The following is a 16,216-nucleotide window of genomic DNA, read 5'->3' as shown; positions in this document are numbered from 1 at the left end:
GACTGCAAATGCATGAATGCTTGTAAGACATTTGTATAATTAATACAGTAAAGCTTAATTTATTACATTAAATTACTCATGTGTACTACCCAATGTGCTTACAGTGCTGAGAAGGCAAAGATGTCTGTGCTGTAAATATAGAAAAGTTTGCAGTTTAATAGTTGTGATCTAAAAACAATGAGTGAGGGGGTTTTCCGCAACACTGCTTAGGTGTGGACTTTATGCGCACTGTCATTTGATATACCTCACAGGCAAAAAAAAATATGTTCGAGCAGAAAGTAATTTGTCTCCTATGTACTTCCCTATTATGCAAAGTTGTTGTAAATGCCAGTATACCTTCACATCCAAGGATCTGATTTTAAAGCTGAAATACGTATGAAACAACTTGCTCAGAAGAACTGTGCTTTGCCCGTTTATCTTAGAACGTACATCAAGGAAAGTCTGCTCTTGAAGGGATGAAACACGTAGCTGAATGTTAAAAACCACATACCTACAGTGTTACAATACCAGTCATTTGCTCTGTAGCCATTACTCCCATTCTTCAGTTTACAACTTAACACCAAACTCATCTCATTTTGAAGTCTTCCTATAAACACCTTTGATATGCAGTTGCATGTAGTTTCTTCCAGTATTCAAGTATGTGATTATTCCCTATGTCTTTACAATTTGTACAAACTGTCTTTAAAATTTCTAAAAATGGGTAAACTATCGCCCTACATATTCTAAATATGAATACACGCATTCCTAAAGTCAACTGTACAAAAATTGAATATACTGAATGTTTTTCAGAAGCTTGAAAGCTGTCACTGTGTCCATAGGTGTCTTGGTTTATTGTGAAGGTCACACTGATAGATATTCTTTGAGTTTCTCCATGATGGCAGGCATTCTGTCTGTGGGTATCAGCATCACAGTCCTAAAAGGCTTCATGGGCACATCCGTAAATGACCACCTCCCACTTAAACAGGAGTCTGCCTCTTCTTGGACTGTGTAGTGGAACTTCAAGATGGCTTGCTGTAAGGCAAACACGGACCAGGCTTGAAATCAGAGTATAAATATATTGAATAGGTTATCAGATGGCTGTTTAAATAAATATTTATCTGAAGTTTGACATGAGTTAACGAAATGCTGTATTATTACCCAGATACTGTTAAGTAAGTAGCCCTGTGTATAATAAATATTTAGTTAAAACCTTGAAATCTGTGCAGGTTTTTTTCCCTCCGCTTTACCTCATAAAAGAATTCCTCCTCTGCATTGACAAACATGTATTCCTCTTTGGGAGCTCCTCCTGTGGCTGGGATGCTCTTGGTCTCTTCTCTACAGGTCTTGCTGATAATCAGGCAGTAGTGGCACCTCCCACTGGGCTTATTTGTCCTCTGAGCTTCAGCGATTTCTTCCCTAAAGGACCGTAACATGAAAATCTTTTAACCCACACAAATGGATGTTTTTCCTAGTTTCTATTAAAAATAAATACAGAATGGAATCATTTCCAAATCTCACCACCATATTTTATTAATAGAACACAAAACATCAAATGTTTCATAAATAAAATAAAAAAAGTATTTTGAATTTGATGACCGCAACATGTATTAAAACGTTGGGATGAGAGCAATAAAAAGGTGGAAAAGTAAGTGGTATTAAAAAGAAAAAGCTGGAATCATTTATAGCCAATTAGGTTAACTGGTAAATATCAGTTCCCAGATGTTCAACAGTTGTTAAGAGGGGATCCTACACTATAGTAATCATGGACCTGTCCCAACATTTAAGATGTGTTGCTGCTAATATATTTCATGCAATACTAAAAAGGTCTCAGTTTAAACATTTGATATATTTCATACATTCTACTGTGAATAAAATGCTGATTTATAAGATTTGCAAAGTATTGCACATGTTCTGTCTTATTTCAATGTTTTCAAACACCATCCTGACCATCTTCTACCTGCTCTCACTCCAATAACAAAACACTAAAGATGGAATGAGAAGGTAAAGCAGAACTTACTGGAGCTGTTTGTGCAGTGGAAGGGCAATCTGTGGAGGCACATTGATGAAGCGCTCACTTAGCAGCAGCCCCACAGGCTTGCTGTTATCATTAAAGATCTTCTCCAGCTGTTCTGTCACAATATGAGAAGCATTCTTCTCACACTGATCCACAATCAGCTCCTTCACCTCCTCCACACATTGTACACCCTGTGAACAGTTCCACACGTAGGTATGACAATTTATATTTAAAAAAACAAAACACAAACACTGACATATTCCAGCCCATTCAAGACTAATTCGTTTTAGTTTGCTAGTCATCTGACCTTTCTCTCTGTGAGGTTGAGCATGGTGATGAAGCCAAACACTTCATTTGGGTCGTCATCATCGTCGCTGTCTTCGGGCACCTCAGCTTGCTGGAGCATAGTAGAGAGACAAGTAAATAAACAGCTGCTAAGAAATGAATGTGAATGAGCATGAATATCAAGCTTGGGTTTTAAATGATTTTTTTCCCTGTTCCTTTTCCTGGTGGAATGATTGCACAACATAAATCTTTTAAAAAAGAAAACACTTTGGTGCACAAATTTGAATTTATTCCAGCCTAATGTTGCCATCCACTTTGTACAATGTAGCAATGCTGTTAGCAGCAAAGCAGCTCCAGAGCATCATGCTGCCACCACCATGTTTGAAAGTACCGGTATAGTGTTCTTAGGTTCAAAGGATTCTCTGTGGACAGTGAATTGACGCTGGTGTTCCAGCAGTTTCCAGTTCACGGCTTGAACTTTGGTGGTTCCTGAACATCCAAAACAACTCATCTCAGGGTGACAGTTTAAGTCTTTGTCCAGATGTTGGCAAAGTAGTCCCACATTCGAATAACTGCTCTAGTATTGCTGTTAAAAATAAACTACCAGTTGTAGTAAATAATGATTACAAATAAGATAAATAGGCCTTGGCCTCATCAAGTCAAGACACTGTATAACCTTCAACACCCCTAATCAAAAATGTAAATAAATGTATGTATATATTTCAGCCCTTTGGTTCCTCATGTTTGCTTCTGATCCCATTTGGATTAATAAAACTCCAAAAGAAATTCAAACATGCACTCCCAAATGCAGTTTTTTTAAGTCATTAAGATGTGTGCAGTATGCATAGTTTGCATTAAGATGAACAGTTCAAAGAAATCACTGAAAGCCCAAATTTTCATGACATACATTTCCTTGATCATGTATGTAAACTTCTGAGCACAGCTGTTTTTGGGTTGAAACTGGAGAAATAAACAAAAATAATGAACAAATCCTTTTTATATTTAACTACCGAGTTACTCACCTTGACGACACTTCCAACATGATTTTGTTGGATGATGATGTCTGTCATCTCTGATGTATTCACATGAGCTTTTAAGAAAAGCTGGATCCAAACATAACAGAAATGACGTCAGTGACAGCTGCTTGCACACAGTATTTGAAACGTGAAATAACAATAGTGAACCCAAACCTGCTGCAGCAGCTTCTTTATGCCGTTGAAGTCATTGTCTGAGATGGTGTGAGCTTCAAAGTCTACAACGACCTCCTGAAAGCGTAGAAGTCGTAATTGCAAGTTTTATTGTAACCCATTCTCTGATTAGTTGTGCGAAACTTTCCGATATGAGTTTCACAGGGTTAACTTATTACAGCGTATTCAAGTACAGTATCTTCGAAATAACATTTTCTAGTATATTAGTTATTTCTTTTCTCACATGATTAACCAAAAAAGTATTTTCATGAGCATTCCCGTTCACATTAGCCCTACTGCTGACTTAGCTAACTAGTTAGCAAGGCCATGCCTCCCTTCTAAGACGTGTTTGTTCTTTTACCTCATTAATTTCCTCATCTGACGCCTCACTGTCCTCTTCTCCGGAATCGTCTTCCTCCTCTGGATTCTCATCGGAGCTGTTGTCACTTTCCTCGGGTTTTTCACCAAAACCTACTGCCCTTTTCTTAGCCAATGAAGCCATGCTGCAAACTTAAAACACACGTGTCTACTAAGTGGGCGGGGCAAAGACTAGCAACTATCAGCTACGAAACTAAAACCCTGAAGCCGCCATTATGGCTCCACATATACACGGCTTGCCGCTTATTAAATCCACATTCAGAGCTTCAATGTCGGCTTGTCGCCTGTTGGTGAAATGGAATAAACCATTCTATAAAACGGGGACGAAAATAAATTCAGATGCCCCCGAACTCTTTGTCACGTGTAGTAGATATTAATTTAAATTATTGATACTATATTTTTAAATTAAATAAACACATTCTTGTAATATTACTTGTAATACGATTATTTTACAAGGTTAGTAAATTAGACAGTGTTCTGTCTCCCCTCCTCGACCGTGGATGATGAAAGTCTGAATGAACACTAGAGGTACATAAATTTTGCCTAATATTTCGTCTTTTTCACCGTTTGTACTTCGTGTCACTGTAGCTATACGCGGATAAAATATTCGCTTCTATCACACTTTATCACAGACAGGTTCTGTTAATGGCTACCGTAGATAGTCTGTCATGCACCGTCTCTTGCTAGGGTAAACAAGAACACTCTTACGGAAGAAGACACTAAACATACACTTTCAACTAAAATGGCCCATTCGCTTAATTTATTCGCTGTTCATGTACAGTCTTATGATCGTGACTCAACAACAGTCTTATCAGCATGTGACCGTTTTAGGGTGTAACGTTGCTTAAAGTGCCTTCACACCCACTGTCCTCAGTGTTTTTGTAGCTTTAAGCCTGTGACTTTACATTATTGCAGACCTTAGTAAACCTATTTTACCTTAGTTTGTTCGGAATTAACCATCTTTGTTATTTTAATAATCCAGTGTTTCAAGATGCGTGTATTGCTGCTTAAAGAACCAAAAGATGGAGAGTCTGGACCTGATCCCTATATTAAGGTACACGCCCTTTACAGTTAAATCAACTAACCTTTAACCAGTTTCTTAAAATTTGTCAGTTGAACAGTTATTATTTTCACTCCGAAGGAGCTGGAATCACGAGGACATAAAGGAACCCTACTTCCGGTGCTGTCTTTTAAGTTTGTGTCATTAAACACTTTGACAGATAAGGTAAATTGTTGTGCCATTGTCCTTTCATTAATTCGTTCATTTTAACAGTTTGCATATTCAATGGATTTATGTATTTGTTGCTTATTCCAGCTTTTCCAACCAGAGAAATACGGTGGGCTCATATTTACCAGTCCAAGAGCAGTGGAGGCTGTAAGGATGTGTTTGGAAGAGGATGAAAGAAGGGAAGGTGATAAACATTACTTTTCTCCAAGCTTCTGTATATCATTGATATAAATGACTTTTTTTGGTAAAGATCTTAAAAATACAAGTTAAGTTTGTGTAGTACATTTCTTTAATGCCCAGTGTATGTTGTGCTTTTGAGAATGGCACAAAGCAGTGAAAAACAAATGGAACACCAAGTCCATCTATGTGGTTGGGAAGGCCACCGCTTCATTAGGTGAGTCACATCTATGGACAAAGGTAATTTCTCCCAGAATCCTCCTTTGCGTCTTGAGCTCCTTGTAAACTTGTGCTAATTGCACCAGAGTGTGTCGGGCACCTGGTGCTCATAGTGATGTGTGAAATGCTTTGTCTACCTTCAGCCATTTGTTATACACAAGTGACAGTTTGTCGTTAGTGATTGTTCTGTGTCTTTACAAAACAAGCAGGTGCAACAATTTCTACATGTGTGCTTTAGCTTCTTCTTTTCAGTAACATTTGACAGTGGGTTTTTATTTTGAGTCTCTCAGTGAGTTTCTAATTTAGTTATTGAATTAGTTGAAACGATTGAATGTGTTTTCTCTGCCACACTCTTATGTCAGTATTTAGCAGACTGTGCAAAAGTATTGAGCCACCCTCATTTCTTTGTATTTTACTTCCAAGGACTCAGACGTCCTTGTAATTCTTCAAAGTGCTCTTGAGTTACTCATCCAGGCTTTCAGAAAGTCTTTCAAATTTGTCTTTTGACATTTGCTGGTTTTTCCACTTATTTTCAATCCAGGCTTTGTACTGTGCCATTTTCAGAGGAATGTGGTTTGGTTGTTAAGCCACTTAACACTGGCCTATGAATGCATCAAGTATAAAAAAATGCACCCAAGTCAAGGAATGAACAATTGTTGTGTCTACACATAGCAGATAACTTAGAAAAGACTAGACCGTAACGTCTTTTTAGTGTTTTCTGCTTTTAAAAACATCGCTGCGCCTATTTCCCATTTTCTAGCAAAATATAAATAAATGTGGGGTGGTTCAAGAATTTACCACATTACTGTAAAGCTTATCAATTTTTTTCCTTTTCATGATTTTTATCCCATACAGTACAGAATCTAGGTCTGAACCCTTTGGGAGAGGACACAGGGACAGCAGAGGTGCTATCACGACTTATTATTGAACGTACGGCGTAAATTTGGAGTCTCACATTCCTCACAGTTTAATTTTAATAGTAATTTTATGATTGCTCTTATTACTCATATGATCTCACGTATAATTCCCGTCATAGGAGAGGCCACCAATATCCCACCGCTTTTTTTCCCCTGTGGCTCAATCAAAAGGGAAGTCTTGCCCACGGCTTTAAGGGAAAATGGTAAGCATTCCCCCTGTTGTGCCTGACAATTAAAAGTCAAGGTGATAAAATTCCCATTGGGATTATTCTAATTATAAAATAATAATTGCACTATCTTTATCACTGTTGGGATCTGTTTCTTTGTTTCCAGGAGTGCCCCTAGAGACATTAACTGTCTATCAAACAGCAGAGCATCCCAATCTGGAGAAAAATCTAAAGAACTATTTCAAAGAGCAGGTAAAGTGTCATTCTTATTGCTTGTATTTATTTATTTGTTTCAATATAGCAGCTGTTCATTTGTTTGTGTGCTTATAGGGCATTCCAGCAAGCATAGCTTTCTTCAGTCCATCAGGAGTGAAGTTTTGCCTTGAAGTGGTGCGGAGGCTCTCGGCTGAACAGCTGACTCAAATAAAGGTGCATCTTCCTCACAGTCATACACAGATAGATTTAAATAATGCATGAATCTGAAGTGCTTAACAGAGCTTTACTCACATAAATGTCTTTGTTTCCAGTTTGCAGCCATAGGGCCTACTACACAAGATGCAATAGCAGCAGAAGGCCTTTGTGTCAGCTGCACTGCAGAAAAGCCAACAGCTGAACACCTGGCGATAGCGATAGCTAAAACTCTGCAGTGACCAGCTTTTAAAATCCACCTGCCTCATCTTTGGTGTTTGTTGTTATTATACATGTAAATATGTACTGTTATTTGTGTATTTTACTGGTTTACTGCTCATCTTTATTGTTGTTGGACACATGATTCTGCTATTTTTGCACTGAAAGAAAAAAGTTATTTTTTGCAGCACCAGAGCCAGGAAAGTCTAAGATAAAATTATAATTAGCTTTATATGATGTAAGAAAATGACTGAGAAAATAAAAGGCAATCATTGTGATAATATTGAAGGTTTTGTCTGTGGTAATTGCTTGTGTGTGTTTGTGTGTTTATTTCCTGTTCAACACAGTGCTTGCAGGGGTCATCCCTGTCTTTTACTGTCCACATGAAAGTGAAGGTTTTAACATCTTTCCACGGATCAGCTGCAGTCCATTTAAAACCACTGAAGCTTGTATAACATAACCACAGAGAAAGAGTCAAATTGAACAGTTGTAGATTGTAAAAGTTTACTTTTCACGCAGAGGTGAAGAAAGCAGGTTACATCTGTAGAGTCACACCTCTGAGGGGTGTGGAGAAGCAAAGGATTTGCTTATAAAGCAGCGTTGCTCCTCACTCGTCATCATCTCATCTTGCATATAGACCTGGGAGTACACCGCTAAAGGACACGATGCTGAATTTAATCCAGCTGATATTTATGTTCTTTTTGACCAACATTAGCGCAACTGATGCAGAGAAACTTTTCCATAATCGGGATCATTCTGATACACAGACACTTAATTCTCACAAAGCTCAGGCTATAACAGACAAGTACACAGCTGAGGTATATTGTTTTTTTTTCTTCTTTTTTGACTTCCTGTGTTTCTCAAACGTCAGCATCCATTTAACCAGACGCAGGATTTGTCTAATGTAACCCGTGTCTTGTTTTAGTTATTTCTCTCTAGATATGGATTCATCAAGCCAGTTAACTGGGAGGAGGTTCGGTTTGAGGATTCAGACACCTCTTTCAGTGGTGACTTCCTCGATGATCTTCAAGCCACAATCCAGGAGGGAACCTCAGCGTCTTACTCGAGGGCTGCTCATCGAGCTGGTGATCAGCAGGGCTATAACCGTCAAAATGAGAACCAAGCCTTTATTTCAGCACTTAAAGAGTTTCAGAGGGTTTCAGGTCTGCCTGTTACAGGGGTGTTTGATGAGGCCACCAAGTTAGCAATGAACAAACCAAGGTGTGGAGTCCCTGATAAAGAGACTGGTCTGACCATCCCTGTCATCACTACAGCACCTCAGAGCAGTGGTGACTTTGATTTTGAAAACAGTACCACTGACAGTTTTACTGAGACCAACAGGAACAACACAGCAAGTGACATAATCAGTGGCACTTCTTTAGGTACTGCAAATTTCTCTGAAGACAACATATTAAATTTTAATGATACAGACGGTGTGTTCACAGCCATTTCCAATGACACCAGCATGAATTATACAACGGAGCTTTTAAAGATCACTTCCCTAAACAGCTCGCACGACAGCAGACCGGGCAGCCAAACGGGGAATATCAGTGCGAACGCGCATCCGAGTGAAGCAGTGAGACGCAAGAAGGAACCTCTCGCAAGTCTCATATCCAAAAGCAGGCGGAAGAGAGATTTGACTCCAACTGGCCACATGGCTTTTTCCAAGAAGGTGTTAAACTGGAGGCTGATAGGAGAAGGCTACAGCAGCCAGCTGACTATTGACGACCAGAGATACATCTTCAGACTGGCTTTCAGGATGTGGAGTGAGGTGTCGCCACTGGAATTTGTGGAGGATACACATGCCCCATTGGAGGATGTTGACATCAGGCTGGGATTTGGTACAGGTGGGTTTTAGTCAATGTTTATTTGCTTCATTGCAGCATGAAAGCTACTTTTGGCTGCTCCTTTATTCACAGGGGCCACAGCAGGTAGCTCCGCATGTCTGGTTTGGCAGAGATTTATGCCAGATGCCCTTCCTGACACAACCCCAAAAGGATTTGTGTCTTCTCCTGAGATGACACTGGGGATCTTTCACTTGTTAGGTGGATATGTAAATCACTATTTTTCTGAATAAAATGTGGAATGTTTAGATTTGATCCTTCACATCACTAGTCTGTGAAGGTTAATTTCTCATTTCAGGATAAAAAAGTTAAAGGATGTTATCTCCTTGGCCACATATATGTTTAAGACTAATAAAACATCTGTTAATGAGGCTTATTAAACACAAAAACTAAGTAAACCACCACCAGTCTTCTTAGACTGGCCCTTCTTAGGGTCATGTGTATGTATGTCTGAAGAGGATCATTAATGTTTCCACTGTACCTCCTTTTTGTGCCAAATAACATATTGCATCGTTGTGAAATTCTTTCATAGGAAGGCATCTGGGATGTAATCAGAAGTTCGATGGCACTGGTCAAGAATTTGCCCATGCTTGGTTCCTGGGTGATATACACTTTGATGATGATGAGCACTTCACAACTCCCAATGTTGGCAGTGGAATCAGCCTTCTCAAAGTAATTATATTACCGCACGATCAAAGGAACTGCCAGATTGAAATAATTCCAGTGATTAACAACGCATTGCTCTAACAACGCCTTAAAAATATTAAACCCGTTCAGGTAGCAGTTCATGAGATTGGCCATGTTTTGGGTCTACCTCACATATATAGACCCGGATCCATAATGCAGCCCAGCTATCTACCGCAGGAGTCCAGCTTTGAAATGGACTGGATGGACAGAAAAGCTATACAGCAACTCTATGGTACATGGTTACAGCACCATCTAGTGGTTACTTATACACTCTTAGAGAAATGCACTTTGCTGTATTTTTGCCCTAATTGTCTGACGCAAACCCTTTTTTTTGCCCCACCTGTTGTGCTTGCATTTGACACCAGGAGGCTGTAAAGGTCGGTTCAACACGGTGTTTGATTGGATCAGAAAGGAGAAGACACCCTATGGGGAGGTGGTGATCCGCTTTAACACCTATTTCATGAGAGATGGCTGGTACTGGCTGTATGAGAACAGAAATAATAGAACGCGTTATGGTGATCCAGTTCCGCTGCAAACTGGCTGGCATGGGATCCCAATGGATGGAGTAGATGCACATGTCCATGTCTGGTCCAGGAGAAGAGATGCTGTATATTTCTTCAGAGGTACACTAAGTGGAGAGTTATACTGTTTGAAAAGAGTTAGTGAACAAATGAATACTTGGTGAAAATGTAATTAACTTATTTATCTACAGGTACTCAGTTCTGGAGGTATGATAGTGAGAACGACCAGGTGTTTGGACAAGACTCTGAAGGCCACCATTATCCAAGGTTAATCTCTGAAGGATTCCCAGGGGTGCCAAGTCCTATTGACACAGCCTTTTATGACAGGAGGGACTCCCACATCTACTTCTTTAAAAACAATCTTGTAAGTGCAATATTACCTGGCTGTCAGATATTATTACACTAATACAAGAGCAAAGACATGAGGTTCAGTAAGAAAGTAAATTAGGAAATATTCATGAAGTGCTTAAATGACAAGCTGGAATGATGTGGTTCGATATTAAAACACACAGACCATTATACATTATACATTATTTAGACTTAAAATGTGGCTTAGGCTTAATGGTCATTAATCAAACTGTTTCCATCTGTGGTTTGCAATCTAGCAATACCGATTAGCAGAACATGCAGATATAAAAAGCAGAGTCCTGGAGAAAACCCAAGCTAATTAATTGTTTCTTAGGATTATGAGGGAATGTCTTCAAGCAAACAAATGCACTAAAGTTCCTCTGTGAATTGTTTGCATTGTATAATTGAATTGATTTCTGCATAACAAAAAAAAGAGCAATTATCTCTTTGAACAGGTGTATGCATTCAGCATGGAAGCCAACAACTTGGCAAGAGGGTTCCCAAAAAACATCAGAGATGTTTTCCCTCCTGTGGTGAACACAGACCATCCAGATGGCAACATTGACGCTGCCTACTTCTCCTACACTCACAATGCCATCTTTCTACTCAAGGGCATACGCTTCTGGCAAGTAGTGGGCAGTCGTGATCGCTGGCGACGGCCCTTTCTGCCACGAAATGGCCTGCTGCCACATAAGGAGGTGGATCAGCATTGGTTTGATATCTGCAATGTTCATCCCACTGCACTCAAACTAACCCGCTGAGAGTGTTGCAGCAGAGATGTGATAGAGCTTGCTAAAGTTTGCATATGTGATCTACTGATTTCGTTTTATGTACACATATTGTCAAGCTGCAATAACTGTCTAATTTCACGGAGACAACAACAATTTTGAATTTTGTTGGCTAATTTTCACCGAGGTGTGTTATTTATATATGTAACAGCTGCTCTTTCATTCCTTTTCTCTTTTTCGGAGCAGTGCTGAATGCATTCTGCCACAAAAACAATCCTAAAGGACTTCCTATTATTGAGATATTCAGAGAATACATGTATGTATAATGTAGATAAAGCCAATAAATGTTTTGCTGAGCTGCTCAAAATGATATTTGATGTGCTTACTGTAAGTGCACTGTGTAGGAAAATGCTTTCAAATGGCAAATGTGCAAAATAACATTAAAACAGGCTTGTGCGTACTGTGAAGTGACTTCTTATGTCACATGTAATCTTAAGAAAACCTCTAAGAAGATTTGTGGTATTATGAGTGTATAAAAATAGAATTTTGCTCAAAGTGGAAGAGCTGGTTTCAGGGTAAAATTACAGATTGAAAGCATCTTTCCTTTGACGTAACAATATTGAAGAAAAAAAAGACAGCAGATTTGTATCCTCGGATTGTTTCTTTTTGGTACAGTATGTGCCTGGAAGGGATACAACATTATTCTCTCAACTTAGATTGATGATCGAGGTGTAGATATACAGTACTAGTCCCTATTGGCACGACTGGATGATTTGATAATTCCATATTTGTACGAAACTCTCAATTCCTGTAAATTATACTTGTAGAAATCCACATCTGCCTGTAGGCATGAAAGAAAGAACGAAAGAAGTGACCTGGAAGCCATGAAACTTCGTCTTTATTAAAAACCCTTAAAAGTTAAGAGCAACTCTTCCACTACAATAGGGTTTTTTGGCTGAGGGAATCAGATAACCCCTATCAATAACAACCTGGAGGTGGTGGAAAACAACTATCGAGACATCGTATTTTTGAATGCCCTCTCATTATGTAAGACACACTATCAATCAAAAGAGAGCCTTTTGAAATGCGCACTGAAGTAAAACGATTGAACAAGGTGCCACAATACTGTTATATTTTATAATAATGATTTGAGCATGATGCAAAGAAACAGGCATTGATTCTGTAATCAATATGTTACTTGAAGACGCTTATTAATTCAGCTCATCTTAAGAGATTAGGCTCCTGGTGGGCCCCAGATAACTAGCATTGTGCTGCAGGCGCTCTATAGGCTATATTAATAAATTAAAGTAGAAATCAATTACAAGCAAAGGAACAAAATGTTGCGGTAAGTGGAGCTACATAGAGGGTTATCATGGGATGATGAGTGTACTCACACAGCTATAGAAGGAGCTTCTCTGTCTGCTCATACCTCTGCTTGTTTTTTGAGATAATGTTTTGTTTTTTCTTGTAAGATTAAAGAGATTTCTGTGATTTAACAGGATTAGGCAACATTTTAGTGATTATTATAAACACGAACTTCATATTTAAAACGCAAAGTTAAAGAAAATTAGAAAATAGTATTTATTAAAATACTATATTGTAATATTAACAATCAAGAGAAATCACTTACATATACCCAGGGTATTGTTGTTTGAATAAAATCAGCTTTTATTCTGCAAATCTCAGCATAAAATATGGACACAGGAATGTTGAATTCAGTACATAAGATGATGCAGTGCAGTGCAGCCATTTGATCTGTTTGTTTATCCCATTATGAGGCACCATACACCTCCTCCATCCTGGAATTTCACATGCAGCAAAATCCTAAATACAAACTGTTATTCATGCATTCATATGGTCCCCAGCAGCTCACTGATCTGTGCTTTTGCACTGATGGTACTGCCGTTGAAACTCCCTTCCCTACACCTCGGGCCTCTTTGAATGCGACTATGATAAATGAGATCAGTCATGCTGATGAAGCTGCAGCAGCCCCAGAGAAATACAAAAACCTGTGTCGTTGCAATTCACATGGGAGGCACTTTAGAAACTGGAGAATGGGATGAAACTCCCGCAGCACATCCATATACTGAAAATCCCCAAACTCTTCCAAGACATAAAAATAACTTTGAATACTGTTGCCTTATTTATATGTCTCCAAGGGATTTTTTTTCTTAAAACATGGAAATAAATGATTTCTGGTGTTATTTCAAATGAGGATCATACAATTATGTGTTTTTGCATTTGTCAAGGGATTAGTTCAACAAGCTGTTGCGTGTAGGTTGTGTGTTGCATTTAAATGTAGAGATTTTTGTCTGTGAGTGTTTTAATGATATCCTTGCTGTCCCGTGTCTGGGGTTGAATTAATAATGAGTGCAGGAATTTTATCACTGTTAGTGTGTTCATAGAAAAATAACAAATGTCACATCTTGTTGGAGCGAATGGTAAATACAGTCTCTTTAAAAATGGGCTTTATATTAATTCACCCAAAAATCTTTCGTGTCCAATTCACCACCTTCCCTTGTAGAACAAAAGGCTCACCAAGTTGTAGCCTGATTAGAAAAAATAATGATAAAGTATTGATTGCTGTCATGGACCTTTTGAGCTTTTGTATAGTATTTTCTTATGGGTTTTTTGTTTGTTTGTTTGTTTTCCATTGGGGGGGGAGGGGGGTAAGTTTAAGCTTCTTTATTCTTACTTTTGAAATGCAGTTTCATTTTACCTTTTGAGTTTCCCTGTTTTGTGTGTCTTACCTTCTGTTTTACATCCTGTATCATTATTTATGGATTTACTTCACCTGCCTCTTCTTCCCCAGCTGTTTCCATTCTCCCTTATTACCCTTAAGTGTATTCATAGCCCTGCCCTTCCCTTCAATCCTTTGTCAGAGTGTCTGTTTACCTTCTGTTGTGTGTGCGCTTTGTGCCTTCTTTGGGATCTATGCCCTTTAGTCTTATCTGCTTAACCTTACAGTACCTAATACCTTTGGATGATAGCTCAGTACTAACTGAGTATTTTGCTCAAGTACAGGTTTAATCTGCTTAATCTATTTATTCTACTATTATTATTTATTTGAAAACTTGTATTTCTTATTATTTTGCAGATTAATCATATTATTATCAATTAATCTATCAAGCAACATCTCAGGAATTAAAACTGAAAACAGCTGAAATATGAAATAGATAAATGCACATCAGTGATTTTTTATTTACCAGTAACTATGATCCATTGATCCAAAATAATTTAGGTTTTATTAATCTGGAAAAAAAAACCTCAATTGTATATTATAAATATAATTTGGGGACTTTTAAGCGGTGCACAACAGTTAAGCTGCTTAAGTATGATAATAATTATTACTTAATTAAAAGGTCTAAACACTGTTTAAACCAATTATCCGACACAAAGGGAGATTTCCGGAGTCACTTTTCACATAGCAAATCTGTAATAAGACAATCATCAGAAAATCATAGGCAATCATTTTTATGCTAGTTTTCTTCACTGATTTTATTTGTGATCAAATCTTCGAATTTCCCAGTGTCTTGACATCAAATAGCTCAAGCATTGTGTGACAACAATCAAATCAAAGACAAAGGCAATGCAATGTGCAAAGGCTCCACACCTATTCATTTCCGGGCAGGTTTTCTTTTATTAATCTGTTCTCAAAGTCAAGGCGACGCTCCACAGGATACATACAAAAGCGGAATTGTGCTCCTTATCATAAGTACGCTGCTATGATTGATTGAGGGCTCTTATGGTAGTTTGAATAGGTTTTTTACAGCTATTAACATGCAAATATTTAAAAAAAAAAACACAACAACTTTCAGAATAAAATATGAAGCTATTATTTCTTCTTATTCTAAACAGCAAATGCAATAAGAGCAAGAAGTCAATCTCCTGATAATAATAAATTTGCTCTGAGGTATTTACATTCCCATCCTTACTTATGCATCTACGCCAGCATTTAATCTTTGTCAAACTGTTCTGCACCTTCGGCAGCCTATAGCTTAGCACCTCCCTCTATGAAGTGAAGTCTGGTGTAAATGCTCTGTTAAAATGTTAATCTAGTAACATTATATTGTGCCTTGAAGCAGTTAAACTTATCTTCCAAAGTTGCAAAGAAGAGCCCAGCAGAGGGCAACCTCAACACACAGTGCACTGTTGTCAGCATCCATATGAAGTTTTTTGAGGCATCTTTGTGGGTTTTACTGGTAGCGGATGCATGTCTCTGTTGCATTTCTTTCACTCCTTGAATATGTCAGATATATTTTAACAGCAGAAAAAGAAAAGATAGGATTTATTCCACGTACTGCAAATGTCCCCCCCACCCCTTGTCAGCAACCTACTGTGGAAATTTTGACGTGCGTGGGGCGAGAGTGCATCCTGAAATGACAGTTTATGGAAATACAGTTTACCTGGTGTACACACACTCTGTGCTATGTTTAAAAAGGGAATTTGTAGTTTCTGCCAAAGATTTCCGACGCCACGTTGAGGTGGAGTGCGGATCAGCATTTATTCTGCAGTAATAAGCGTGGAATTCAGACTTTCCTGAAAAGCGGATTTTCAGTTGAAAGTTGTTTTGAGCATTAACTCTGAGTGGCATCGTTAACAAGGCTCTGGTGTGTTTACAGTGGTTCAAAAAAATCAAGCACTCGGCAAGAGACAAACTACACACAGGAATGCACGGCGATGCTCACAAACATTGACTTTGCAAATGCATACACATGTACACCCCCATTACAATTAAAACGTACAAACTCATACACACACAGATGTCCTCGTACACGTCTCTCTTCCTCCCGTCCATCCTTTCTGCTTCTCTTCTTGCCTCCAGATGAAGAAGTTTGGCTCAAAAGAGAAAAATACTGACTGAATCCTTTGCGACTGCTTCTCAATTTCAAATTTAAATCATTATTTCA

The 16,216-nt window shown here is 38.4% G+C and overlaps 3 protein-coding genes across 6 annotated transcripts; 2 read left to right on the top strand and 1 right to left on the bottom strand.

Moving 5' to 3' along the window:
* Positions 1 to 2: 2 nt before the first annotated feature.
* bccip (BRCA2 and CDKN1A interacting protein) lies at positions 3 to 4,010 on the bottom strand. Of its 2 annotated transcripts, none has more exons than XM_080873974.1 (7): positions 3,827 to 4,009; positions 3,469 to 3,543; positions 3,301 to 3,381; positions 2,301 to 2,390; positions 1,997 to 2,184; positions 1,227 to 1,395; positions 3 to 1,011 (listed from the first exon to the last, which is right to left on the bottom strand). In XM_080873974.1, the coding sequence occupies exons 1-7, from the start codon at positions 3,965 to 3,967 to the stop codon at positions 841 to 843; spliced, it is 915 nt and encodes a 304-aa protein (XP_080730100.1). In that variant the 5' UTR covers positions 3,968 to 4,009; the 3' UTR covers positions 3 to 840. The 2 variants fall into 2 exon arrangements, with proteins under 2 accessions (XP_080730100.1, XP_080730101.1); XM_080873975.1 differs by having other exon boundaries at positions 849 to 1,034; positions 3,827 to 4,010.
* A 238-nt stretch (positions 4,011 to 4,248) lies between these two features.
* uros (uroporphyrinogen III synthase) lies at positions 4,249 to 7,455 on the top strand. Of its 2 annotated transcripts, none has more exons than XM_080873976.1 (10): positions 4,249 to 4,371; positions 4,826 to 4,897; positions 4,985 to 5,068; positions 5,159 to 5,255; positions 5,391 to 5,465; positions 6,323 to 6,397; positions 6,504 to 6,587; positions 6,718 to 6,803; positions 6,882 to 6,980; positions 7,079 to 7,455. In XM_080873976.1, exons 2-10 carry the CDS (start codon positions 4,835 to 4,837, stop codon positions 7,199 to 7,201), a joined length of 786 nt encoding a protein of 261 aa, XP_080730102.1. In that variant the 5' UTR covers positions 4,249 to 4,371; positions 4,826 to 4,834; the 3' UTR covers positions 7,202 to 7,455. The 2 variants fall into 2 exon arrangements, with proteins under 2 accessions (XP_080730102.1, XP_080730103.1); XM_080873977.1 differs by lacking the exon at positions 4,249 to 4,371 and adding an exon at positions 4,386 to 4,531.
* Positions 7,456 to 7,606: 151 nt separating this feature from the next.
* Positions 7,607 to 11,883, top strand: mmp21 (matrix metallopeptidase 21). 2 transcript variants are annotated; one of them, XM_080873972.1, is made up of 7 exons: positions 7,607 to 7,996; positions 8,104 to 9,025; positions 9,555 to 9,694; positions 9,800 to 9,941; positions 10,078 to 10,332; positions 10,422 to 10,594; positions 11,034 to 11,883. In XM_080873972.1, exons 1-7 carry the CDS (start codon positions 7,844 to 7,846, stop codon positions 11,337 to 11,339), a joined length of 2,091 nt encoding a protein of 696 aa, XP_080730098.1. In that variant the 5' UTR covers positions 7,607 to 7,843; the 3' UTR covers positions 11,340 to 11,883. The 2 variants fall into 2 exon arrangements, with proteins under 2 accessions (XP_080730098.1, XP_080730097.1); XM_080873971.1 differs by having other exon boundaries at positions 7,610 to 7,996; positions 10,075 to 10,332; positions 11,034 to 11,881.
* Positions 11,884 to 16,216: the final 4,333 nt, after the last annotated feature.

Source organism: Rhamphochromis sp. 'chilingali' (assembly GCF_963969265.1).
Source record: "Rhamphochromis sp. 'chilingali' genome assembly, chromosome: 22".
Taxonomy (NCBI): Eukaryota; Metazoa; Chordata; class Actinopteri; order Cichliformes; family Cichlidae; genus Rhamphochromis; species Rhamphochromis sp. 'chilingali'.
The sequence above is the reverse complement of the archived record's forward strand: the minus strand, read 5'-3'. Positions and strand labels throughout refer to the sequence as shown.

Coding starts and splice junctions, on each gene's coding strand:
- bccip (XM_080873974.1), bottom strand. CDS start 3,967: ATGGCTTCATTGGCTAAGAAAAGGGCAGTAGGTTTTGGTGAAAAACCC. Junction 3,382..3,468: donor TAAAGAAGCTGCTGCAGCAG/GTTTGGGTTCAC, acceptor GTTTGGATCCAG/CTTTTCTTAAAAGCTCATGT. Junction 1,396..1,996: donor CCACTGCACAAACAGCTCCA/GTAAGTTCTGCT, acceptor ACGGTCCTTTAG/GGAAGAAATCGCTGAAGCTC.
- uros (XM_080873976.1), top strand. CDS start 4,835: ATGCGTGTATTGCTGCTTAAAGAACCAAAAGATGGAGAGTCTGGACCT. Junction 4,898..4,984: donor GACCTGATCCCTATATTAAG/GTACACGCCCTT, acceptor TTCACTCCGAAG/GAGCTGGAATCACGAGGACA. Junction 5,069..5,158: donor TAAACACTTTGACAGATAAG/GTAAATTGTTGT, acceptor TGCTTATTCCAG/CTTTTCCAACCAGAGAAATA.
- mmp21 (XM_080873971.1), top strand. CDS start 7,844: ATGCTGAATTTAATCCAGCTGATATTTATGTTCTTTTTGACCAACATT. Junction 9,695..9,799: donor GTGGAATCAGCCTTCTCAAA/GTAATTATATTA, acceptor AAACCCGTTCAG/GTAGCAGTTCATGAGATTGG. Junction 10,595..11,033: donor ACTTCTTTAAAAACAATCTT/GTAAGTGCAATA, acceptor CTCTTTGAACAG/GTGTATGCATTCAGCATGGA.